At 38.1% G+C, this 27,903-nt stretch overlaps 1 protein-coding gene across 1 annotated transcript in view; it reads right to left on the reverse strand.

The window, feature by feature from the left end:
• Positions 1-410: 410 nt before the first annotated feature.
• The window catches only part of LOC139137325 (intermembrane lipid transfer protein VPS13D-like), a 126,765-nt gene continuing 99,272 nt past the window's right edge, over positions 411-27,903 (reverse strand). The window contains 9 exon segments of the mRNA XM_070705359.1: positions 411-4,438; positions 4,725-4,840; positions 11,812-11,984; positions 12,635-12,885; positions 15,551-15,757; positions 16,678-16,845; positions 18,341-18,587; positions 19,698-19,825; positions 24,211-24,363. Coding sequence (XP_070561460.1) covers positions 4,340-4,438; positions 4,725-4,840; positions 11,812-11,984; positions 12,635-12,885; positions 15,551-15,757; positions 16,678-16,845; positions 18,341-18,587; positions 19,698-19,825; positions 24,211-24,363 — 1,542 coding nt within the window. The 3' untranslated portion in view covers positions 411-4,339.

Consider the following 27,903-nt stretch of genomic DNA (forward strand, 5'->3'; position numbering starts at 1 on the left):
CAGAAAAGGCTTGACATAAAGAAAAGGTGGGAGAGTGGGGAAAAAATAATGTACAAAGGATGAGGTAAAAAATAATTCTACCTCATCAATCTTCTAGATCCCCCAAAATATCAAATGTTCCACCCCTTGGTATTGACCATGTTTACATAAAGCGCTACAATGGCCAGATGGCAGTATATGTTAAAATATGTGAACTATGTACAACCTTGGGGATTTTATAATCAATGCTATCAGTGCTATCATTTGAGTGTAAACAGCACTTAAATTAGTTACAGATAGTGAAATGCCTTCCACAGTAGGGGTGATTATGACATCTGGAATTATCCTGGATCAAAATTTCTTATCAATTCTTTTGTGTCTTACATGGAAAAGTTGCAAAAATTGGTCCACAACAAAACAATTACCCCAGCTTTGTTTTGTTGAACAAATTTCATTACTAATTGATACCAAATATGACAAAATATGTTCACAGCTTTCAACATTGTCTCACAACATATCCTGGGTTGGAATAGGTCATTTAAGGTCACAGACTGAGAAAATTATCTAAAATATACAAATTTGGGGGTTTCCCAACACTTTGAGTTGAGCAGAAGATTTATCTAAGAACATCCCTCAGGACTTTTACACCAAATTACAAAGCTATCAGACAAGTAGTTTTGAGAACATGTTTTCTTACTTGCCATGTGTGTGAATGAAATTCGCTTATGTGTAAGATGTTGTAAGAGTAATAGATTTTTATCAAATAATAGCAATAGACATAAGGTAGATCTTTTTTAAAGCCCCATCAGATGATTTAAAATCATAAGCTACTTCAGGAAAAATTAACAATGCAACATGCAAAGCTTATAGCCAGATTAGCCATATATTTTTGCATTTTACTAACCAAACATGTACCGTCAAATCTTCCAAGAGATGTTTAGGATTCCCATCACTGTGGCCGAATATAGCTGGGAAGTTGAAGATTATTAATTTATATTCGGCTACAGTAAATACAGGTGTAACACCTGAACTGAATTGACCAAATCAGTTGCCAAGGATGGAAATAGTGACAATACAAAGACAATGTGACTTAATGAAAATCCTAAACATCTCTTGGAAGATTTGACGGCATTTGTTTGGTTAGTAAAATGAAAATTATATACGGCTAATGGGGCTTTAAGCTTGCATGTTGCATTGTTCAATGCAATATAATCATTAAATTATTTACATATTCTGCTTTCCTACATAAGCCTGTTTTGAGAAAGTCATTTGCAGGGCAAGTAGATCAAGTTGTAATGACAATTCTCTTTTTTTCACTGTACATTCACAAAGAACTATTAAAACGTGGCTGCAACTATTAAAAGAGAACCTAATTATACGTAAGGTGTATGATGTTGTGTACTTCACTTCTGACTTGAGGAAAAGATGGATAAATTCAGTCTTCTAATCTGTGTTCAGAAATATGTCTTTATGGTCTAACCCATAAATGAATATTTCTTGATGTAACCTTTTTCGTATCATTCTTTTTTCCAATCCTGTAACCATTTATATATATGGACATGCTCATTGTCCGAAATAAAGAATTAATAATAATAATAATAATAAAAGATCGCTGTAAAACTTGTCCCAAATGCTACTTATTTGTACATATAAAGTAAAATGTGATATTCCTGGATATTTTAAAGAATAAAGATTGAATTGGAAAATATTTCAACGTATGTTGAGTTTGATTACACTATATCTTATCACAGCTCTACTGTACAAATACGTCAGCGTTATCAGAAGAAAATGTTCACATAATCGAACCCATATGTTAATGAAGGTCTGTGCTTGTGGATTTAAAATTTCACAGAACTGTGCCTTTGTCATCTTAAAAAATCTTACAAGGGTTTGACTTGTCTAACCAAACGGAACACAAAGTCTGAGGTAATACTATGAAAATTATCATGTCAAGTAAATTTCATGGTCTCTCAGACGTGGTACAGAAGGTCTCTAATGTGAATCAAAGAAATATCGCTTGGCAGTTTAGGTTCATGCATTGCTAGTCTAAACGTGACAAGAGTACCGGTATCATTTATCGGCTTTCAGATAACAACATTTTCCTTCAGAAAGTTCATCATGACATTACCTCGATTTTAATGCTGAATCATTTGTAAAAAAAATAACTGATCCAGAACAGTCTTTGAAATACCAGATCCTACCCCTTCAGAACTTTTGTTGTAACATTGTCAGCTTCTAGATACTTTTCTCACTCAGCTTTTAAGGATTGTTAAAAACAGAATTTTTTTCTAAAGTTTAATAAACGTTTGTCTGTTAGAAGGAAATTGACACAGGTATTTTGATCAATGCTGGTCAATAGATATCAAACGCTGTATGACATCATCTGCTCTGATATCAAGTACCTCATGATGTCATCAGCTCATAATATATTGATAAATCAACATGATAGTAATCTGTTAGAATTATTATAATGATTTACTGCAAGTCAATATGTGGCACATCAGTGGTACCAGAAGTCATCTGAAAAGCCAACACACAACAAGGACAATATGAGGTGTTACAGAATCATAACATTTGTAAACTGTTATTATAATTTGTATATCCGAAACTTTTTGATGACCTATCATCTCACCGATTCTATGTAGGCCATTTTCTATTTCCTGTATGTTAATTAAATCATAAAAGGCCATATGGTCAACAACTTTCTTAAAAATAACAAATAAAATAAACTTTTAGGGCAACAGTACATTCCTAATTCCTGGATGTATGGAAGTGTAACAATATATTTTTTTGTTTCATCTGGAACAATACTCCAAAATCAGCATGGAGCCATTGCCACATCTAGATCAGGATCAAAGATTTTTATGTTTTTTGAATTGTGAGACAAACATGCGGCAGACAGTAGAAGTTATATGATTCTGCCGAGTCACATGCAACAGATGTGTCTATTGTGCCTTCTTGCTTGACCAAAGCGGTAAGAATTGTGAAACATCTAGATCCTAAACTTTGAGTATTGTCTGGATGACGAATCTCTTCATGCAACAATCCATGCATGAGTGATACATACATTTGTTAACGCTAATGTTTAAATCTATCTCATGTACTCCAACAGGTGCAAACTCGATTCCTGGTCTATCAGCTTGTGGAGGGGACCTGGTGTACAGTTGATAAAAGGTCTGTAATACCACTTGCCAAAGGCTCTGGATCAGGTTAATATACAACTCTGTATCAAATAAATTACCATGATGCTGAAATATTCTCTTTGTAAATAAGATCCATGAGTTTGAAAACTTTTAAAACTATACATATTGACCTCCATGATTGTATCATGTACAATTTTCCTTTATTACCGCAACAAGAATTCTCTGTTTTGCATTCAGAAGGTAAAGTTACCACGTAACTCACAACTTTTGACTTGTGTTAAAGAGTAAATTTTCCACAATTTTTTTTGGTCTTTTAAGAAAAACGTTTGAATAGCCGATAGCAATTATTGCAATATTTACTAAAATTAACCAATGGAAGTGACAATTGTACAAAAAACGTTGTGCGAACTTCTACTTGAAAACCCTCACCTGCAGCCAGCTTTCATGTACATGCAAATGCTGTGAAGTGAATCTACTCGCATGCAGGGCATTATTACACTATAAACATTGATCATGTGATCACTGCAGAGCCAATCATGATATTGTCCGACTTCTGGACAGTCAATACTGCTCTCTGATGGCATGACTTTTTGGAAGTAATATTGTTTATTGTCTTTTTGGCTTGTTCATGTTAAGAGATGTTACCCATTAAACCATTGTGAATCACTATTTTGTATGTTTTGTTGACTTGACATCCCTCACAGTATTACACTCTATGAACACTTGATTCTTGGGTAGGAGGGCATTGTTCTTGTTCCTACGGCCAATGAATCATTTTTCTGATGTTCAAACTAAAGTGATATGATTATACTGTGAAGAATTGTATTAGACCCATCTCTTATGTGTTACTGTGGATTACATACATGTACATACACACATACATACACACACACACACACATACATACATACATACATACATACATACATACATGTACATACATACATACATACACACACACATACTGACATACATACATACATACATACACACACACACATACATACATACATACATACATACATACATACATACATACATACATACATCCATCCATCCATCCATCCATCCATCCATCCAAGCATGCAGGTATATCATGCATGCATACCTGCATGCATACATACATACAAACAGTCTGATATGCGTACAAACATACATAATGTCAGTCACTTATCCATTGCTTACAAATGTATTTAAATTGAATCTTAGTATTCTGCTTAGAGTTGAAGTTTCAGGTAGGTATCATCTTCAACATCAGTCAGAGCCTGGTTCAGTTCATCGTACTGGTTCTTTGCATAATTGATTAGCTGGGTCACCTGGGAGAAAATATAAACACAAACACAATTTTCTCACTTGTATATGTGTGTATGAGTTCATGTAAGGCAGACATTAGATCTTTAGATGGTTTGGTTTATTGTGAATAACAAATAAAACTGATGTTGCATCAACGTAGCCATTGGTTGTTGGTAAGAAGCTAGGAGTCTTCGACGGCTATTTGAAAAATATCAGCGACAGTAATCATTTTGGGAAACTTTCGAAGTTTGGTATTTTTAGAAGATTTTTTGAAGGACATCACTGAAGGATTAAAATGACATGACTGACCTTTTGAGCGATGGGCACTGAATCACAAACAACTTGAGGTCTTTTCACAGGATTTTCAGGCTGCAGTCCCATCTCTGTGTCCGCCCTCACTCTTAATTCAATATAATTTTTGTCATCTGAAATAAAAGAAAAATTAAATTGCTTATTACGCGTACTTCGTTCTCTAAAGCAGAAAGTTGTCTACAACAATTTACATTTTTATCAGTGGAATGAAGACCACACAAAGGTCTTTCTGATAACCACTTTTATCCATTGCTAACCAAAGTGTTGAAGTCACCATGACAACATCTCTATGTATTAGTAAAAATTCCTGAAAACACATGAAGGCCAGCAAGGTCCTATTTACATGGTTGCAAAAATAAAATCTTTAATGAAAGACATACTATTATAGAACCTGTCAATTATCAGAATTCCAGAGAAGGTGATAATTTTTACAATGCCAGAAGATTCCTGACTTGAGGCCCTTCAATGACAGATCATGAAATGACTACTGGTGTCTTATGGCATAAAGCATGTGTGATGAAAAATTACTGTTTGCCATTTTGTCATATTTTTATCAAGAAGACAACTGTTTCCATCTCATTGACAATTATCCATCAGACATAAAGTAGTGTCTAGTTATGCCTTAAATACATGAATGTTGATAAAGAAGTCAAGTAATTTTCAATGTTACAATCAAATGTGTGATTTTAGTTTTACATTTTTGAAAGGAAAGATTAAAATAGGTTTCATATTTTGGCTTCCCAAACATTCTTAACAGATAATGAACGGGTATGGTCTGGTCACCCAACATGATGTTCTGACTTGAAAATTGGTGCAATTTTCATTTTCGTTATGTTACTGTCAAAATCAAGATGTGAAGTCATAAATTTTGACACTCATCCTGCTGTAGGAAACTGTGTCCACGCCGTTTACCTTCACAAAGGAAGCATTAAATACACTGCTGAGGAAAATGGCATTATTGTCAATAAAAGCAGAGTTTGGAAAGATTTGTGAAAAAATGGGTGAGCCTTCATGGGACCTAGCATATTATAACTTTAGTGACATCAATTCCATATTATTATACTATTTTATGTATTCATCGCTTTGATAAAAGTTTGTGAGCAATATGTGATAGCAAGTGTGTATGTGCAGGTGCTTCGTGAACTCCACAGCGTGTGGAGGTATTGCAGTCAGAAAAATCGTAACCACTTTAGCTCTGTTACTGAGCCACTCTTTTTAAGGGTGGGGATTTAGTCGAGTGATTATACTGTGGTTTCAACAGGGTTAAAACTCACAACGTACGGTACCCAGTCACCTAGCGGAGCTGCCACAAACAAAACTGCTTGGCCAAATTCCCAATCACAAAAAGATTGGTTCAATAACCGAGCTAAGTTGTTACAATTTTTCTGGCTGTGACCCCTCCACACGCTGTAGAGTTCGTGAAGCACTCACCCCTACGCTCACTATCATACATCGCACACATACTTTATCGAAGTGAAGCAATGAATACATCGCTTAAACTGGGCGAAAGACAGCCTCGGGGACAATACCAGCTTGAGCGGACGTATAGAAATTTGCATAATTCAATAGGCTGCAGAGCCTCGTTCTGAATGTAAACAAGCAATATGTCGGAATACACGTCGTTCGAGCGACTTGGTCGTGAAAATGGGCTCGAAAGCTCACAAATATGATTATTTAATGCGAAATTGAACATGCTATGAGGTAATGTACACTTTTGAGAGTAATTTCATCGTATCTATGCATGATAGAAATAAATACTAATGATAATTGACAACTGAATTCGTACGTTGCAATGATGGTTTATACCTCTCAGCTGTGTGCTATTTTTAGACTGTGACCCGAAACACACTGATACAGGTCTTGAACAAAAATAATACTTTTGTGTCAAACCACTTGCTATTGAACAATGCTTGTGACAAGTTTCGTGAATTTCTGACAGTGCGCCTATATTTGCGGCATGATTTCATGATGCCATGTATGTATGCGCTGTTAGTGTTACCGTACAAGGCCGATCGTACAGCCCAGTGAACGCGTGTACAGCGTACAACGCTATGGCACTGAAACTCGCCTTTATGCTATCGGACTTCAGTCAACATTGACGAGTTGAAACATGGTAACTGAACAGTGATATACTACCCGTTACCAGTGAAAAGGAAAACTGTGACAAATATCGGTCACTCAAATCCACTCTTACAACGATATTATTATCTTGAAAGGCTGAGGGGTCAGTAAAATCAGGCGTGGGAATGTCCGACCACCACATCCTGCATCGACTCCAAACAGACAGACACTGACAGTTGACAATGACCGAATACAAGAGAAGTCGGCCAGTACAGTATGCACCCTATTAGAATATATGCTCCATATTAGTGTTTCTTTTTTTGAAGTCTCACTTAAGTTATATACGAAAGCGATCTAAATGTCATTCATAAGATGAGCGTAATGTTTGCAAACTTCACAGATCACAGTTCAACGCACGTATGATATACACACATTGGGTAAAGTTAAAGATGGCGGTGTATCGCGATCGTGGTAGCGAGTTTTGCAGTCTTCGTCATAGTTACACTTGAAGTTCGTTAAAAAGTCATAGGAGATGGCGAAGCAACTTAGTTAAGAGTCATCAAGCCATTAAAGGAATAGTCCACCCAAATAATAACCTGCCTTTAAAAGTTGAAGAAGATTATTTTTGTAACATTTATGATGAAAAGATGAAAAATGTGCTGTTTATTATCCTAGAAATTAATGTTTTATTAACTGATGTGTATGACGCCATTTTCGCGATATGGAAGCGCCACCTATCGGAATTCCTCAGAGAGGCTTAACTTTTGATGACGTAAAGTTTTCGTGTTTGGTTGAGGAAGTTAGGGGGTATCGCTAGGGGGTCTGGTCTACCGTACGTTTCTATTGAGCTACTGCCCCATAGATACACTTTGCCTTCAACCTATAACTTTGAACCGGAATTCAGCGACTCCGAACTCCAGGATTTCGAACTTGGTGTTTCCGACGAAAAGACGGACACATCGATAAATTCAGAAGTAAAAGAAGAGCACGTTGCTCCACCAGTTACCGAAGGAAGCTGTACAAGCATGGCTCTTTTGGTAGCTCACCATTACGTGGCCATGTTTGGAGCTGAACCACGGTCCCTCCACCGTGGCTGAACACATCTTCGATATCGCCTGGTGACGAAACGAACTCTAACTTACCCACAATGGTTGTACTTTTGGGTAGAACATTTTGATCAGCATTGCAAGCTAGCTGTTATCACTTGAAAAATACGATGTTGGATTTCAAACTCCCAAAGAGAACTGTATGACGACATTGCTCCGCATGTTTAGCCATTGCAACGCTGGTTTTAAAATACGATTAACTCTTTTTATAACAAAGAATGATTTGCGAAAATTGCCAATTCAAAGTGCTAGTTTTTCAGTTACATATAGAAAAAGAATGAACGAATGAGGAAAAAAATTCCAAGCACCGTTCCCCATGGGGAGGGAGGAGAGACAAAGCGGACGACCGGAAACGGCTCAGCCGTCTGACTCTAAATGGTGCGTCCCTCATCTAACAAGCAACATTTATACATACACACTTTCATATTCTCCGGGGCACTAAATTAAACTTCAAACACACTTTCATGTTCTAGGAGTACTAAATGAAATTTCAATTTATCCTTTCAACGTACAGTCATAAAACACACTAAAATTTTCCTGTTCTCACAACTCACATTGAACTTAAAACGTAAAATACCGGTAATTAGAAACCGCCATGGAAAGAGATCGCGAATCCGAGTAGCCGTTGCTGCTGTCAACTTGGTGCAGTCTTGGAAAAAAATAATTGAGGATGGTCAAAAGCTGAAAGCTACGACTTCACGACCAGTCATTGGGAAAACTTTTGGGAAAAATTCAATACTTTCCAGCAACGTCCGGGCGACAGGTCGTGGAGAGAAACGACCGAAAAAATAAACCTGAAAGCCACGACCTCGCGGCCGGTCTCGGAGAAAAATGTCGGAAAAATTCAACACTAAAGTTACAGCCACGACCTCGCAACTGGTCGTAGAGAAAAATTACAGAAAAAAGGAATGAAATAAACTACCTTTCCACAGATCGGGAGCGGGAAGATGGCAAAATTAAAAAGTCATGTACTATTATATAGCAATATGGAAAGAAACAGCTCTAAGAAAAAAATCTGAATCATGGTTACTCTACGCTACAAGAATAATGGTGTCTTAATAGCCTGACTGAGAAACGTAAAATATATTCGATCACACATATTGAGTATCTGATTCCGTTTTTTTCACTTTGGAACTTAAAGTTTTCAGGCTTTAGCTCAATGATGTTATTCTATGTGCTTGCTGAGGTTGAGTGGCGTGTTTGAATTACGATACGATGCACTCAAATCTTTGCGTAGTTACATGGAAATTTCTAGAAACCCCACAACAGAGAGCCTCGTTTTCACTACAATCCAACATGGTCGTACGGCCGGTCGTGCAGCGTGCTTATATGAAACGTTGGTTCATTTTGGACCATTTATTGAAATCCATGTGATAATATATTTGGGGAAAATCCCTTGTAATTCCGCTCTGGCAATGCAGTAACAAACTTCACTTACTGCTTCTTGTTTTTATTTACAATTTAGTCGCAAAATTGCTCATTATTTTTTTCGACGCCACAAAAATATGACTCGCCGTGGTATCGTAGAAACATTGAACTTACAGCATGGATGCCCGATAATAGAGTTTACTTTGACGTGCCTATTTTTTTCTAAAAGGAAGGAAAGACTTATGTCTGAAATTTTTCCGACATCAGTGAAAGTTGTCATATACGCATCTACTTCTTTCTCGAACTCTTTTGAACCTATTCTTGGCTCCAGATAACTCATTTCAACATATGGATCGTTTCCGTTGACTTGATGCGTGGATGCTGTAGTTGCGTTGATGTGGTTAAACATGCCCGAGCAAAAATACAACTTTCTAATTTCAACTGATCACGCAAACTTTATTATGTTTTAAATACCAATGCGATGTCATCAAAATAATAAGAATAATAAGTAAACTTGTTGTAAGAAAGATGATCTCAACAAACTCTCCAGCGGTTCAGAAAAATCATAAATATTTAAACCATGAACCTCTTTTCTTTTATATGAGAGTCTCTCCCACAATATATCACCCTTGGATATCCTCTTTTCACCAATGCATTTGCTTTCCAGTGTAAGTTTGTGGTACAGCATCATCTTGAAGTCTTTTCCTAATCCAAATTTGATTGTGGATCGTCAAACTGCCGACGAAGTCCTTCTCTTGGAAACGGCCTTTGCATACGTAAAAAACAGCACTGCACTTATAATTTTCAAAACTTATGTCAGTGGCAATCTTTACCGGCAATAATTTTTAGAGGCGGTGTTTTCACTTCGGGTTTCGAATCATTCAGAATGCCTTATCGAAATCTCGCCCACGATTATTGGTACATCCCTAATACTTACAGGCAGGCATAAGCTATTTATGAGACTCCCTAGATCAGACCCCCTAGCCAATGCACCAAAACACGAAAACTTTACGTCATCATCCGGGCATTTCTCCCGACATGCTTTGCGAGGGAGTAGACAATATGGCTGCGCACAGTCGGCTAAAAAGGTCTCCATATTGCCTGATTTTGATATTTATTTTCATAGATAACTTCAACAAATCACTGTTTCTGTGCAAAAAGTAATGATAAATGCTTTTATGACATACATAGAAATCTCTATGAGGCAGATTACATTTTGGGTGGACTATTCCTTGAATTTTACTGAAGAAATGGCATAATGTTTGCCTGAACTTTAATACGGTACGCGCGCGATCTGCAGAAACACGGAGGCAGACCGTACATGTTTTGCAGGGTGGACGTGGGAGCTCTTCGACTTTGAGTTGTTTTCTGAATGTTCGTAGTACCCGGTAGTATTAAACCGACAAAATAACAAAAACTATGGTAGTAAAAAGTTAAATTGTTTGGCATATTCAACTGTGAAGAGAATGCGTATGCAATCATATTGCTTTGTTGCGAGTGGCAGACTTCTCCTGGCCGAGTCCACTGCACTGGCCGAGTTGGTCGGCACCATCGGCGCTGGCGATGGCCGAGTTCGCAACTGCCCGACTTCGGTTACCCAATGGAATATTGGTAGCCAATGCCTACGAGGACTACCGCGAAATTGTAACCCAAGCATCAAATATAAATATAACATAAGTTGGATTGACAACAATAAAATATGTGATACTGTTGCAATCTCTGGGCCTAAACAATTTGTAAACGTGAGCAAGGCGTCAGCGGAGTGCAACACGTTCCTCACTCTAAGCGGCCATCTTGTCTTCTCTGATGGCGGGACGGTGTACAACCTACGAGGCCAAAGCAGTGATTTGCAGGGCATGAACAAGAATAAAACTAAGTTAGGGGGCTTAAATAATGATTAGACTGTCTAACTATGTAAAATTATTCACAAGAATCAGCTGTGCATGTAGTTGCGGCAGCCCAAAAGTAGGCCTATGTTTAGCGAGCCATAGATCGACAATACACACATAGCACCAAAAGTAGCCGTAGAAGTTGATAAAAATTCATAGGCACAAACTTAACTGCTTTATATGACCGTAGAAACGTCTCTGACGTCGTTTGTTGGAAAAAATGGGCTGAAATTGCCCCCCCCAAAAACAGGAAAAATCACACTAACGGTCAAGTAGAACAGCGCCCTCATCACTTCCATTTGAACGAAATTCTAATATAAATATGCAAATAGGGGTATCTCCGCTCAAGCTGATACTGTCCACCAGCAGAGCTATCAACCCACGGTAGAAAATATAGTGGTTTCAACAGGGTTGGAACTCACAGCATGCAGTACGCAGTCACCCAGAGGAGAAGCCACAGACAAAACCGCTCGGCCAAATCCCCAATCTTAAAAAGATTGGTTCAATAACTGAGCTAAGTTGGTACAATTTAATGCCTAAGCTGTGATGCGTTTGCTGGGTGACTTGCTGCCGTATGTTGTGAGTTTGAATCACGTCAAGAATTTACAGTATCAGTAAACTTTTGTACAAGCTACATGTATACATTGACAAGTCACATACCTTTGTTGATGTGCTGGGCTACATCACAGAATTCTGAATACTGTGTTTGTAACACCACAGTTCTGGCTTCATCGCCACCAAGAAAATAAACTCCTTTAGAGCTCACCAATGCAAAAAGTGTCCCACCTTTCTTGTTTGGTCCACCACTTCTTAGTTTTTCAAATGAGAAAAACCTAATTATGAGACAAAAACAAAGAAAGAGATAAGAAAGTTTGTGCAAAAGCATAAATCTTTCATTTTTGAGCTGGGTTACTACTTTAAAGGGATATAGTCGTCGAAACTGCACCTGTGCAAGTTTCTTGTTTACAAATAATGTATTTCATGCACGATGTCAAGATGCACCTCATCATCATAGCTGCAACATTTAAATTATACGATGATAAATTATGACAGACATGTTTTAACTGTCATCAATCACCATTGTGCCTTAAATACATTGTTGCCATGGGTCGTATGGGTCCCATACGACCTTTGAGCGCAGTTCTAACGACTATATCCCTTTAACCCTTTTCCTGCCAGACAGTAATAACTGTATCACTTCCCCATCAGCCAAGTCAGTAAAAAGTGGTATTGAGCCAAAACATGACGTATTTTCACCCACTTGGCTTGGTATGTTATAGCATCTTTTGTCCAAAAAAAATCAACTTTACAGTATTATGTTTTCAACAGCCTTCAAATGTACAGTATTATGTTAAAATACATCATATGGAATACGTTGTGTTTCATTAATTTTAACCATCTTGACCTGGTGGTGTAATATGGACTTGGCAGGAAAAGGGTTAAGTATAAAAATCTTATTTATGGGAACCTGCTGCTATGTTACCTCTCTGTTGGATCACCATCATTGAGTTGCAGTAACTTCTCTTGTCCGTCAGCAGATTGGGATGTGTATCGAATGAGCGTTCCCTCGGGACCAACACAGCAACGTGGCTTGCGTACTCGTCTCGGCTGATGTTGACTGGATTTGCTGGAATCCCGGACAGCGGCGGCAGTTCCCGAGGCAAAGTCCAACACCCCTGCTGCTGGTTTAGTAACTGTGCCAAGTACTCCCTTGCCAAGGCCTTTTATTAAACCCTGAAATCACAGCATTTTGAAAAAAAATAAGATAAGCTGCAATAGAGATTATAGCTTTATTGAAGCTTAAAATAAATCATTGTAAAAGACATAGTCCCCACTTCATTAATAGTTGCGCCAGTGGCTTACTGACTATGCATGTGCAGATTCATAATATACTATGCGAGTAACCGGAAGTGTAAAATAGCCCTTTCTTTAGACTTGGTTCAAGTCGGTGAATTTTTAAAAAAATAAAATCATTTATAATAGTTTCTCTTGTGTCTCTCCTATTTCGTACAAACCTATCCGGAATTTGGCAGCTCACGCCAGGTTTTCCCAGCGATTGAATGAACACGTTTGAGTCTGCGCAGTAGTGAGTTAGTTTCTGCCGGATTCACCGACTTGGACTTCTTGCAGAGTACAGGCGGTGAGACGGACTGTGTACACAGTGACGTAGAGCAAATACAAAATGATTGACAGCCCCCGCCGTTATTCTGGCCAATAAGAAGAGCGCATGCTAATAAACCTCTGCATGCATTAAAAAGTTTGTTGTCATCTCCGTGCAAAGCTAGACATCGAGTACGTTTTTAATATATCTGGGCGAATAATGGCATCAAGTTCGAACATCAACCGCGTTTTACAACTGATCGGTCGACCATCGCTAATCATGCGAGATTACCAAAGAAAGCTTGTTGAGAGTTACATTGAGGGAAAAGATGTGTTCGTCTGCGCACCAACCGGCAGCGGAAAATCACTGACATATGAAGTCGCCCCACATTGTTTTGATTTCCATCGCTTTGGGCACGTAAGAGAACAGGCTACAACTGTAAGGACGGTGTCTTTTTCCATCCTTGAATAACCGGCGACGATTTTCGCATTTTGCAACATGGGCCCCACAAACAACACAGATATTTTCACGCGTTTTCGGTGATACAACAGAGGTCGTGCTGACTTTTGTGGAAGTGATCGCACTCGACATTTTGTGAACAACGCCATGTGAGTTTTATGCACGTCTCGTTAGGGTCAATATTGGTACATGGTAACTCCTCCCAATGTGTAAAATTTAGTGATGTCATCTTATGAATAATATATGAGTAAAGAAAACGTCATCTCATGAATAATTTATAGCAACGCAGATCGTGCAAGAAAGCCAAGTCTGTGATTCCGGGTGAAACTCCGCTGTATAGCGTTCACTCCACTCATCGCGTTCACCGTACTCATTGCGTCCACTCACGCGCGCGTTTCACATGAAAGCAGAATACAAATCATTGCGTTCACTCCACTCAAACATTCACAAATCACAGACTTGAACCAAGTCTATACTTTCATGGGCACCGCCATGTTATTTTTGAGTACTCATAAATAAACAAATACGAAACGTGCAACTTATCATTTTATAACATGCCATTTATAAATTATATCTTTTATAATCGAGTTTGTGTTAATATCCACCTTGCCGCTGATACAAAATATCGTTAATATCCCGCATAAAAAATTGAAAATGGGAGAAAACGAAGGCATACGCAAAGAATGCTGGGATTGAATTTTAGAAAAGCGCCCCCTGTGTCAATAACTAGATTCAAAAATTGCCAGTTTTTAGACGGAATGCTCTAGTTTTCAGCTTGCAGTGGAAGGTGGGAAGTAAGGTTACCATTGCAATAATAATGATAGCACAATACGTCCCTTGTTTAACACAATAGGCTGTTATCATGGTAAGAATTGCCAATTTTTGTCCAACATTTTTACACATTACAGAAAATCTATACCTGCACTGCTGCAGGGTTTGACGTCGTGTACGTACGTGAACTGTTTTCATCAGAGGGAAAGTGGGCATAGATACACGTATATGAAGTAACAATTAATTGTATTTTATGATGAATCAATACAAATAACATTGCCAATCTTAACCCTGGCGCGACACCAAGGGCTGAGCCCTATATAATATTAAATTTTGAAACTATTGATGGCAATCATAGTGAAGTGGAATTGGTCAAAGGGTATCCAGAAAATGTCTAAGAAAGTACTGACCCGGTATTGATGTGCATGTGCACTGTTGATGTACTAAGTACGAATGGAGTAGGTACGGAAAAAGTCAGAAAAACTGGCCACTTGGCCGCCAGATTAGATTGTATCACAAAGAAATTTGACATGCATAAGTTATCCTTGTGCCTAGTTTGAATGAAATTGATCCAGACATGTGTGAGTAATGGCCTTGGACATGGCAAAATCAGGAAAAAATGGCTGCCTGGCAGCCATGTTGGATCATATTGCTGAAAATATTCAACTTTCGTATATATATGTCATGGTGTGCTGTCCTTGTGGCAAATTTGCAAAAAAACAGTAATTACATGTCTGTGTCAGGACTTGATCAAGATTTTATGTCTTGTTCCCACATTGTTGACGGTTCAACGCAAACCATTGTAATGTTCACTTCTCATTTATATTGATGACATATGACCCACTTTTGTTGACGCCTAAGTCCAGAACTTAATACTGTGGATACGTGTGAAAAAATGTCATTTGTTACAGTAACTTTGTAAAGAAATCGTTCGGGGACATTTTAATGTTTTTAACAGACATGGTTATCTCTGAGGTGGCCCTAAACTGTGATAGCTGGACATTTTAACCTTTACAGCATACAGACAGTCATCCACTCCAATTTGCTGCAGATAAAAATGAAACCTACCTCTACCCCATCTTGTGATGCTCCTTCATATGTCTGAGTAAAAACACTGGTCAGACCTCCCACAATACCAAATCCAAGGCCCTTCAGGCCTGCATAAAAGTGATCACGACTTCTTCCCCTGTGAGATGACCGGATGACCTCGCGTATCTCTTGATGTTTGCTGTCAAAAGCTATTGTTCCTATGCCATCGGACAGTGAGCCTGTTACCTTCGGAGTCAAAAGATGCAAAGTTTTAAAATTCAATTCTTGCAGAGTGAGAGAATAGTAAACTTCCGTTGCAAAATGGGTATCTTTGTTGCTTCGTTTGTAATTTTGGTTTAAAAAAAAATAACATGTGCATGTTAAAGGTATACTGTCACCTGTTCCAATTTTGCCACAGTTACCATGGAAAGAGAAAATCTAACCAATCACAGATTTTAAGTGGTTGGCGGCTTTTTAAAAACAGCGCCCTCACATGGGCGTTTTGAATACCAAGGAAAGGAATGCCCCTTTGACCATATATGGGCATATTTAGATTACAGGTGACTGTATACCTTCAAGTTGGACTGAAAATTCTGTTGCTTTAGGGCGCTCTCTACACTCGCCCTCTTGCGTAGAGTGCCCTCAAGTAACCGATCTTTCACTCTAATGTTAAGTATATAAGAACTATTTGCCAGAGATTGGCACTGGATAGAAAGTTTGGACATGACATATGATACACAGCTGACAATCTCTAAAATGTCCACTGCCATGAAAATGTGCACAGCATAGTCAACATAATGTCTATATGCATTTGAGTCCTTGTAGAAAGAATATGTTGTACTCCAATGGAACATTAGCACTGAATGTCTTCAAGTAACAAGTTTTACTCTCTGATTTATTCGTAATATGATGAGGTTTTGAAATTAGAAGGAAATTTAAAATGAAGTGAGAATTCTGAACTTTACTCACCCATTCTGTTACGATTGAATTTGCTATTATGTCTTATCATTGGTACTCTAAGTTGCTTGATGAAATACATGGGCAGGGAAAATTGCATGCAGTTTTTTTCTTTCATATGCTTTTCTGTTTAGACATGCAATAGCTAGAATAACTTTGGCTTGATTAATACTGGTAAGTAAGATTACACATTGGGAATCACTATGTACCTTCGCAGCAGAGTTTGATACACCATGGGTCACGTTCCCAACTAGCCCGACCACATCACCATGTTTGACGAGATCTGACACGCCACCAGCGACATCACTTAGTAATCCGACTGGGTTCCCCAGGAAGTCTACAGATCCTAAAATCTTTGCTGCCTGGCTTTTCAGTTCCTATGAAGAAATTATACATACAATGGACAACGAAATTCACAGTGCCATGAAATGTCTCATTCATCCCCTTCCTTATAAAAGGGACAAAGTTTTGTTGTACAGTAAGTTTCGGTATCAGAGGACGCGGAGTCCAATAACTTCAACGTAGAGTACAATAACTTCAGGTGTTATTGGATGCTATTTGACCTTTTAGTTGATAACACCTTTAGGTCGATACAGTGAAAAACAACAGTAGGGGTTTTACACTAGTGACAAAAAAAACGTCTAAAAATTCAGAACTTCACGAAGTCAATAATGGTAAGTCCAAAACCTGTGACTTTGAGTCAATTATGCTGCTGAAACACAATTTCTACCATGTGCATTGCGCTGTATGGGTTGAATTTTTGTTCAATGAGATTAGCAGAAACGCTGAAACATGTTCCTAGTCTGCTTGAAATCGTGTGATACAGTCTGCGATGGGCATCTTAAAAACGCTTCAGTTTCAACTCAAGACATAGAACTGCATGTACCTTTCAACACCAAACCCCATGTAATGCTGAACACTTTAACAATCATTATATTTTCTCAAAATGATCAATTTCAGGGCTCAAAATTAACTTTTTTCCCTGGTAGTCCACTTGGGCTACTATTTTCTGAAGTTGGTAGCCCAGTGACAATGGCTGGTAGCCCATGCATTTTGTAGTTTAGGGACATTTTTTCCCTTATAACCAGGCAAGAAAAGACCTATTTTTCAAGATTCTGCACAGTAAGTGAATTTTCTAGCCATCTGATGTCAATACTTGCACACGTTTAATACCCAAAGGAAACCGGTAAATATATGATATGGACAACAATGACACTTAAAAGTTTGGTGACCTATTGACAACCAGTTTCATACTCTGAGTTGTATGCAAATTTTAATGGTTGTCATGACAACAACTTTCTCTCAGCAGTGAGAGACACTGTAGCACAGCAGGGCTAAAATAGAGCATGGGCTTTCTGTGCAGGGGAGGAGACAATAATTTCAGTGTAACTGTGATTGATACATTATGATCAAAATGTAGTGAAAATGCATTTTCACTGGCCATCATTTCCTGTGCCTGTCATCCAAGCACATCTGTTCAGACATCGAAAACTTTTTCGCAAAATTCCACTGCACTGTCGCCTTTGTAATTTGCATAACAAAGTCACAGTCTGACCTTTCTGTGTCCAACTGGGTTTGACTGCATTCAACGTGTCCCACTGCAAAGTGAAGGATATCGCATGCCAAATGCTGACTAAATTTCAGGTCTCAGGCTTTGGTAGTCTGTGTGGGCTTCCTTTAATGGATTTTGGTAGCCCCAGGGAAAAGTTGGTAGTCTGTGGACGCGGGACTACCGCTAATTTTGAGCCCTGAATTTCCATAATTTCCCCACTAGGTTTTTCATAGGTCTCCTGGGTAACACATGCAATTTTCTGATAAAACAGAAAAAATTGTTTTCACTTATTATGTTGGCAAAACTCGGATTTTCCTTACCTCTGTATAATGTTTGATGATTTCACTGATCAGAAAGCTTCGCCTGTTGAATGGACGTATTCTGATGAAGTGGTCCACATCAACATAGGCATCTTCAAAGCCAACCAATGGAATGCCAAGCTTCGTTTTCAAAGTTTGTAATTCAGAGGGTAGCTTCCCTCTGAGCATGCTCAGTTTGATCTGTGTCTCGTGAAGTGTCAGATTTTCAAAATAGTATCTCTTTGCTTGTTTTTCAGCAGCGAGGGTCCTTTTAGAAAAAATCAAAGAGGCGGATTAAAACGAGACTTTAATATCAATTGATTCATGACTCGAAGAAAATTATACAACACTTTGAAAATTTTGAAATATTTGTTCAAGACCTGATTCTTGTGCAATGAACAGGGTTCATACACCAAAAATTGTTTAAAGGCACTGTTCACGATCCCTGGGATCGCCTTTGTTGTAGTCTGTAAGACTAAGAGGATTATGGAGGTGTGATAGCCTTTTGTTTTCCATTGAAATTTGAATCTGGTGGGTAAATTTTCTGATAAGACAAATCTGGTGCCAACACAGGTCTTTAACATTAACAGACTTTTTCAGCAGTGTTTCAAAGACTTTCTGAGGTCACATTTTCATTGGTGTGGTTATTCAGATACCTAATTTATCACCATTCAAAACTGTCTTTCACATTTTGCAAATGTGGCAAGCAACAGCACAAACCATGATTTTTGCACTGACAGCCAATCATCGGCTATCCAAGCATGAGGTCACTATGAGAAATATAGCCCCTTTAGGCTACACTTTTTTTTTTCCTTTTTCCTTTTCCTTTTTTTTCCTTTCACACAATGCGTTGTAGGTAGCAAGGAGTGTTAGTGTTGTTTCCCTTAGAGACAGACCCCCTAATTCTTAATAAAGAAAGAAAGGGACAAAGAACCACAGCAAAATCAAGAAACTTCCCTGTGCCTGGGAAAGCTAAAAAAGACACCAACTCAAATTGAAGAACAGGGTCAACACACCCAAAGTCACTTAAAATTCAAGGAAGTTCAAGGAAATTTTTAAGCAATTTTCAAAGACCCTATCAGGTAAAAAATACCATTTTCCAGATATCACTTCTACAATATAAAATTTTCACTTTAATATCATTTTTGATATCATGACTGATCATCTTGATATTTTTGAAAATTAGTTGTTTATCAATTTTCCCAGACTCTCCAAAACTCAATTTCATTTTCAATGACTTTGCCAGCACTTTCCTGGAGATTTTAAATTTATTGTCGTACAAGGACTTTTCTAAGACCTTCCAGGAGGTTTTGAAATTCAAAGCCTTTGAAGGACTTTCCAGGAGCGTACAGACCCAGGAGAAGAATATCAAGCATACTTTTGTTGACTTTCATCCATCTTTTCCATTTCAGCATCACTCTGCCCGTAACCAGCAAACTCCAGTAACTTGAAAAGTAGGAGTTCTTCAATGATCAGGGTCATTTTCTTGACAGTCAACATGCATTGCTGGAATAAAAAAATCATGATTATGCATGAGTTATGGGTGATGTTTTACGCATTGTGTGATGTGTTGTAGGTGAAATTAATCAGACAACTAACACATCAGTACACAGACCAGGAAGTTGTGGGTGGAATACATGAAAATAACCTTGAGAGAGATTTCTCATTTCTGAAGTGGTACTTATGTGTGACGTTTCCTGCAGAACTCAAGGAAGTAATTGATTTTGACACCTCTCTATTGAGATGTGATGTATGACGACAAATGGTGTGAAGGATTTGACCGCCACACCTGTTCATGTTCAAGAGCAGAGGAAGGTCACTGATGAGTCAAAAATGAGCAATAAATGCATATCTCAGTCGACAAGGGGGTCTCTGTTTAGCTGGTTGAAATATCATGTTTTCTCACCTCATGATATTTCATTCAAAAGGATTGACAGGTTGACAGTGTAATCCCACAGGGAACAGATGAAAGGACCCTGGGGTGGGGAGGAGGTTTTTTTTGTGCAACGGTTTACCTTATTTGATTTTATTAATTTTGACTGTGATATTTCAAATAAAGGTTTCAACTCCACACCGTCTGACTGCTTTATATATTACCGACAAGTCCTTATCTCCTCTCCAACTTGTGTATACACCACTGTAATTGCTCCGAAAAACATTGCCAACTTGCTAATCCGCTGTCCGTATCAGCGGATTAAGTGATTGAGTCAACACCACAGCCGTCACACACGTAGTAAAATAAGGAAAGGGTTGAAGATCTCAGACACATTGTTACAAAAAAACGCAAATGTGAGCAGATATAGAAGTCAATCGAAATTTAACGACTATCAAAAGCATCGCTATACCGATGAACTGTTACATGCCAAAGTACGCCGTCTAAAATGGTCACCTTGAGCCAGAAAACCAACCTACATTTTTGAGTCGGTCATGGTCCGATGTCGTCCGTAAGAGCGGAAGTCGGAAGTAGAACCTTTTGACCTCAAACCTGTTTATTTCCAATCCAGAAGTAAACATATTTCCCATGATGCGTTTGATGTTACATAATGTCAAAGTTAGTACATCATGCTCAAAATGAGCAAAAGTTTTATAAGATCACGCTACACGACTGGTTTTGATCAATCCTACAAAATCAAAACAAGGATTCAATTCCTTTTTGTCACAAAATGTTGCTAACGATGATTTGGAGAATATAACCAAAACTTCTGTAAATCCTGCACGGAAAGAGCTGAAGGGCGAGGTATCACGTTTCCTGCCTCTGCATCTACACAAACCTCCTTGGTCAATCGAGGTGGTAGCTTCAACAGCCACAGACAAGGAGAATTTTTCTCCTTGTAGCGAGGCTCAGACAGCATCAACCGAACCGAACACCGCTGCAGGCAGCTCAATATAGATTGATGTCATCGTGTATGCCAGTATTATACACTTTCCATTCAGATATTATTCGATGCCACCATCATCACCGTACATCTATAGCGTCTATCGTAAACGTAGCACACCGTCATCGACTGTGACTGACTCGTTTGCCCGGCCTCCCCGCTAATACATCAGCGACAATCCGTACCAATGAAGTTCTCACCTACAGGTACTCCAAAATAACCTCCACAATGTGCACATCGTATCAACAAAACATCTTGAATGGCAAGGAACACGATTAGACTTCCTAATATTAACCCCAGTTATTACCAGGGTTACGAATTTACTGACATTTTCTTGCCCGGCTTGTTTTAAAATGTTAGTGTGTTTTCACTTCCGCGTCCATGTGTAGCGTAAGTTATAGTATTTTCCCCAAAGACGGACAGCCCTCGCTTCACTTTCCGAGAACAAGATGGATAAAATTATCAACTTTTTATTCAGTTTTTTGTTTGTGTGCTGGTACTGCAAGCACGCCTTTTCAATGAAAACGATTTCATGGTATTTGATACATTGTCTGTGTATTCTGTCTGTAAAAACGTCAGCGGCTGCGTTTAGGTTGTTGCGCGGCACAACAGAGGGTCCACGCTGACTTTTATATATTTTCGCTGTATTGTTATGCACTTTCCACCAGTATCATTCCTCAAACACGCAACTCAACGACGACAGCACATAATCTGAATGAACTGAAAGGATGGACTTAGCTTTTTAAGTTCTAGGGTAGGAAAATGTAGTCAGGAACTTAATCTATGTCATTAATGTTGCTGTTCATCTTCAGGCCGTCCAGATCATGTATTTTAATTTTTTCTGAGCTGTCTCTCCACATGGCTGTTGTTAGTGACTTTTTAACTTTTCTACATTTTCTCTCCTGATCGGTCGGACAGTAGCCTAGTGGATTTCATCACAGACAAGCAGCTTCAATTTCCCTCCACGAGAATAGTTTAAGCGTCCACGGTCGTAGATTTCAGGCTTCCGATTTTTTCCCAATATTTTCTCTCCACAACCGATCGCACAAGGTCGTGGCTGTAAAGTGTTGAATTTTCACGACATTTTCTCAACGACCGTCACGGGACTTTCAGGTATTCGACTTCATTTTCTGTCCAGGTTGTGGCTGTAAAGTGTTGGATTTTTCCCGACTTTTTCTCAACGCTGGGTCGTGAGGTCGTGGTTTTTAGGTTTTGACCTTTTTCCCCGGTAATTTTTTTCAACGACCGGTCGTGGCTATAAAAGTGTTGAATTTTATAAGCCCGAAATTTCCCAATGATCGGTCATGAGGTTATGGCTTTCAGGTTTTTACTTTTTTTCCCGGTAATTTTTCTCCATGACCGATCGTGAGGTCGTGGCTGTAAGTGTAAAGTGTGGAATTTTTGCCAACATTTGTCTACACGACCGGTCGCGAGGTTGTTGCTTTCAGTAATTTCTCTCAATGGCCGGTCACTAGGGAGCTCCTTTACCGTTTATTTATGAATAATAAGTTGTGTACCTTCCTATTTATTTACGAATTCATGAATATTTTAAGCGTCCACTAGTTTTACGGACGACATCGTGACACTGTGTCTGTGATTTTCAACCCTTTCCTTATTTTAATGCGAGTGGGACGGCTGTGGTGTTGACTCAATCACTTAATCCGCTGATATGGACAGCGGATTAGCAAGTTGGCAATGTTTTCGGAGCAATTACAGTGGTGTATACACAAGTTGGAGAGGAGATAAGGACTTGTCGGTAATATATAAAGCTGTCAGACGGTGTGGAGTTGAACTCTTTATTTGAAATATCACAGTCAAAATTAATAAAATTACTTGTAGCAATAAAGAAAACAGTCAGACGGTGTGGAGTTGAACTCTTTATTTGAATATCACAGTCAAAATTAATAAAATCAAATAAGGTAAAGCGTTGAACAAAAAACCCTCCCTCCCCACCCCAGGGGACTGATTTCTTTCCCCTATGGTAATCCCAAACAATTTTTCAATCGCCATCGAGCGCAACTGTTTTTTTTTTAATGATAGGCAACATTTCTGTGCATTGACACATTGTATTTTGGACACTTCATTTTTTGAAAGAAATATTGGTAAAAAGTAACTCCACAAATGCTCAAAGTATGTGATTTTTTAAAGCTGTGTATTACCTGTGTTCAAAAACAATATTGTTCTGGTTGAAACAAAAATACGTCAAGCCCCACATGTGGTCATTAAACCTTCTCTGGGCGATGATTTGGGTTGCATGTAATAATTCAGAAAGCCTTAGGGTTTTGAAATTTACCTGTTAGTAAATTGTTAGTAATTTGTCAGAGGGCAAGTGCTAATAGGAGGATTGGTTTTCAAAACCAAGGGTTACATTGCATAATGGCCCGTAGCGACCACACAAGAGTATCTCGGTGTCTCATTTCTAGTTTTGGCGCTGTAAAATATTGAAAGAGTTCAACTATTTTTCCTTCATTTCATGTGATGTAGATCACGCTTCATCTGTGAAAAGCACGATACTGTGTACCAAACTGCTTGTGGAAGAGAATAAAACAACAAGCAAATATTTCTTACATGAACCTTTGTGCCTGCACTTTCAGCAGTATACTACTACGTGATGCAATTTGAATGTCATGGTTATAACAGCAAAAGCCTCTTTTTCGACATTGAATGAAAATTTTACTTTGAATAACAAATTTACTGAAAATCTTGTTTTGAATAATGAATGGGTCATCTGTAGCGGTCTCATAATTTGGTTGTCAGGTAGAAAGCACACTTAGTCTAATACAATACAATACTTATGTCTAAACTGTGATATGTAAGACTGTGATGTGGTTAGTTACATCCTCATATCGTATGCATGAGCTGAAAAAAGCTACACAACTCTTTATTCATGTCTTCTAGAAACTTTACTGTGCTACTTCACTTAGAAATAAAAATGTATCATAGTGTAAACAGTGTGTGGTGTAGACAACAGAATGAAAATAAATGCAGGACTCTTTGCGAAAACTGATGTCCTACCTGGTAGATTTCATATGTCGGTACTTTGCTGTGCAATTTGGAACCCCTGATATGCAAAGCTGGCTGTCGAAGCACACTCGTTTCTTCATCCGCTTTGTCAGATGTAACAAACAGTGTCGGTGAACGATGTGTGTACGTCAGCTGATTATCAACCTGTATTTAGATCACAAAATTTGGTTGGTTATTTATTCCACCAATAGCAGGGTCTTGTTTGTGTAACATGGCTAGTGTCAAAAACATCGTTTTAAGATCAAAATTGATACGAAAAGGAGATACATTGACTCTTTTTCTCTTTTTGATTAAAAGGCCCTTAAGGTGGTTGGAAAGGCTAGACCATCAGTTATAAATTTCAACAAAACTATTAAAATATAAAAGTAGTCAACATTCTCTGTGAAATAAACAAGTCATCGTTGATGACACAGTCCCCACTTGTTAATGGGTGCTTTGATTACAGGTCCTCAGAGAGGATAGAGTCCTCTTCATTAGGTCTGTGATAAAAATACTTTTGAATAAATTCGCTTGATACATGTCTGAGTTGTAGTTCAGGAGATGAAAAAATCGTAATAAAATGGCCACATGGTGGCCATATTGGATCGAATCACAAAACAAATCAATGTGCATATGTATGACATAGGTCAATGTCCTTGTACCAAGTTTGAATAAAATTGGTTGAGATATGCCTGAGTTATGGCTCTGTACATGAAAAAATCGTAACAAAATGGCCGCATGGCGGCCATATTGGATCGTATCACAAAACAAATTGATGTGTATAGCTATGACATTGGTCAATGTCCTTGTACCAACTTTGAATAAAATCTGTAGAAACATACCTGAGTTATGACTCTGTACATGAAAAATCGTAATAAAATGGCCGCCTGCTGGCGGCCATATTGGATCGTATCACAAAACAAATCAATGTGCATATGTATGACATAGGTCAATGTCCTTGTACCAATTTTGAATGAAATTGGTTGAGATATGCCTGAGTTATGGCTCTGTACATGAAACAATCGTAACAAAATGGCCGCACGGCGGCCATATTGGATCGTATCACAAAACAAATTGATGTGCATAGCTATGACATTGGTCAATATCCTTGTACCAACTTTGAATAAAATCTGTAGAAACATGCCTGAGTTATGGCTCTGTACATGAAAAAATCGTAATAAAATGGCCGCCTGGCAGCCATATTGGATCGTATCACAAAACAAATTGATGTGCATATGTATGACATAGGTCAATGTCCTTGTACCAATTTTGAATGAAATTGGTTGAGATATGCCTGAGTTATGGCTCTGTACATGAAAAATCGTAACAAAATGGCCGCACGGCGGCCATATTGGATCTTATCACAAAAGAATTGACGTGCATATCTATGACACTGGTCAATGTCCTTGTACCAACTTTGAATAAAATCAGTTGAACATGCCTGAATTATGGCTCTGTACATGAAAAAATCGTAATAAAATGGCCGCCTGGCAGCCATATTGGATCGTATCACAAAACAAATCGACGGTGCATCTGTATGACATATGAAGTAATCCTTGTACCAAGTTTGAATGAAATCGCTTCAGGCATCTCTGAGATATCTGCGTGAACGGACGGACGGACGGACGGACGGACGGACGGACGGACGGACGCACGCACGCACGGACATGACCAAACCTATAAGTCCCCCCGGACGGTGTCCGTGGGGACTAAAAAAACTAGACATTTGGGCACAAAGGCATTGCAGAGTTATAGCCTGTTAAAACTTCTGAAAAACTGACCAAATAAGAAGAAATTGGGGAGTCCTTAGTGTGTTAACTATGGTAGAGGTCCCCTAGCTTTTAATAAAATGTTTGAAAAGGGAAAGTCATTATTTGCTGTTTTTCAGGAAAGTTTGACAAGGCGGTGCGCTGGCATTCAGAGTGAGTGACTGCTATTGTAAATGCATTTTTAGATTCTTTGAGTGTCAAAGAGGTGTCAAAAGTGATTTTAACCAAAAAAACTGCTCTATGACTTCAAAAGAGGGGTGCAAATATGGCTTGTTTTCAACATTTTTGACAGAACAACAGTTTTCCTACATAATTGTATACCAATTTAATCCAACTTTGAAATGAGATGTGGACATGGAATTTTTACAGCCTATTTACAAGGTTACAGATAAGATTTGTACGGCACAATTTTCATGTATTTGAAGAACTTTTGAAAAATCACATTTTGAAATTTGAAAGAATTTTCAATAAGTTTTTGATATATAAACCAATGTAAAATCATAAAAACAAATTTTATTTACAAATCCTGCCGTATAAATCTAACAATAAATAGTGTCAACATATTTATATCTAATTTGGTAATATTAATACTATCCAATTATTATTAAATTCAAATATGTAAAAAAATATGAAAATTAAATTTTAATATTTACTGGTGTCATATTTCAAAATCATGGCTGCAAATATACAATTTTTATATTCTTTGGAGAAAATATTAACTAAGGGAGTTATCCTGAAAATTTGAACTAAATATCTTGATTCTAACACTTGAAATTTGACATTAACTCTGAGAAAAGAATTGGTGCAAAAATAGCCTTTCCAACCACCTTAAAATACTGGATGATAATGTAACAAGACCCTAAGACGATGCACACATTTACCACTGTAACTTTCTTATACAAAATATCTCGGCAGCCGACAAACCTCATGTTACTATGACACCTGAAAGTTTCACAGGATCTTTTATAGCGCCCTCAACAGTTGGAAACAGAAAGGATTCACACCCCTCAGAATCTACCTTAGAGTTTCAGAACAATAAAACGACGTATATTTTCTTTATCACCTTGAAACTGTATATGTTATTTGAAGGTAGAAGGCGCATCAAGGACAAATATTCAGATTCTCAAACTTTGACAATACTATTTTGGTCTACCACTTGAGGGGGCTCATTTTGAATAAAATTTTAACCTGCATCTTTTTTGAAAATTGAAAATTTAATTCTCCCCATTGAGTTAACATGGGTACAACGCCATTTTGAATTTCAAATATTGGGTGATTTGTTTCTCCAATACCAGATTTTGCACTGTGACCCCTGGTTTTGATTCTTGATTACTGAAGGGAATGGGTAAAAGTTTCCTTACGGAAAATTTGAGCAAGTTGAAGTCTTCCCATTTCGAGGCGCAAACTACATGTAGCTTAAGGTAATACATGCCTTCAAAGTGAAAGATTTCAACTTTTGCTGAAACTTTCTTAAAAAAACTTTCAGCCATTTTCTTACCACATCAAGAATAAAAATCAGGGGTCACTGAACAAAGTTTGGTACAAGAGAAACAAATTTTACCGATTTTTGAAATTCAAAATGGCTGCCATCCCTGTGTGAACTCAATGGGGAAAAATAAAATTTCTCATTTCTGAAAAATTTAAACCAAGTATACTTTTCTTACTCCATAATTTTTCAAATGAGCTCCAACAAATGGTAGGTCAAAGAAGAATTGTACAAATTTGAGAATCTGAGTATCTGTCTCCGAGGAGCATTATACCTTCAAACTGTCTGTATCAAGAATACTTGATCTTATGCAGAGTTACGAAGAGTAATAGAACATGAAAACAGTCTCGTTTTGATTTTTTAGTACTTTGTGCCCTGTGGGCACAAGGTACTAATGTGATGGCGCGGCCCAATACGGCCAACATAGTGGGCCGTATGCTGTGGACGCAG

The sequence above is a fragment of the Ptychodera flava genome, chromosome 7 (assembly GCF_041260155.1).
Source record: "Ptychodera flava strain L36383 chromosome 7, AS_Pfla_20210202, whole genome shotgun sequence".
NCBI lineage: Eukaryota > Metazoa > Hemichordata > Enteropneusta > Ptychoderidae > Ptychodera > Ptychodera flava.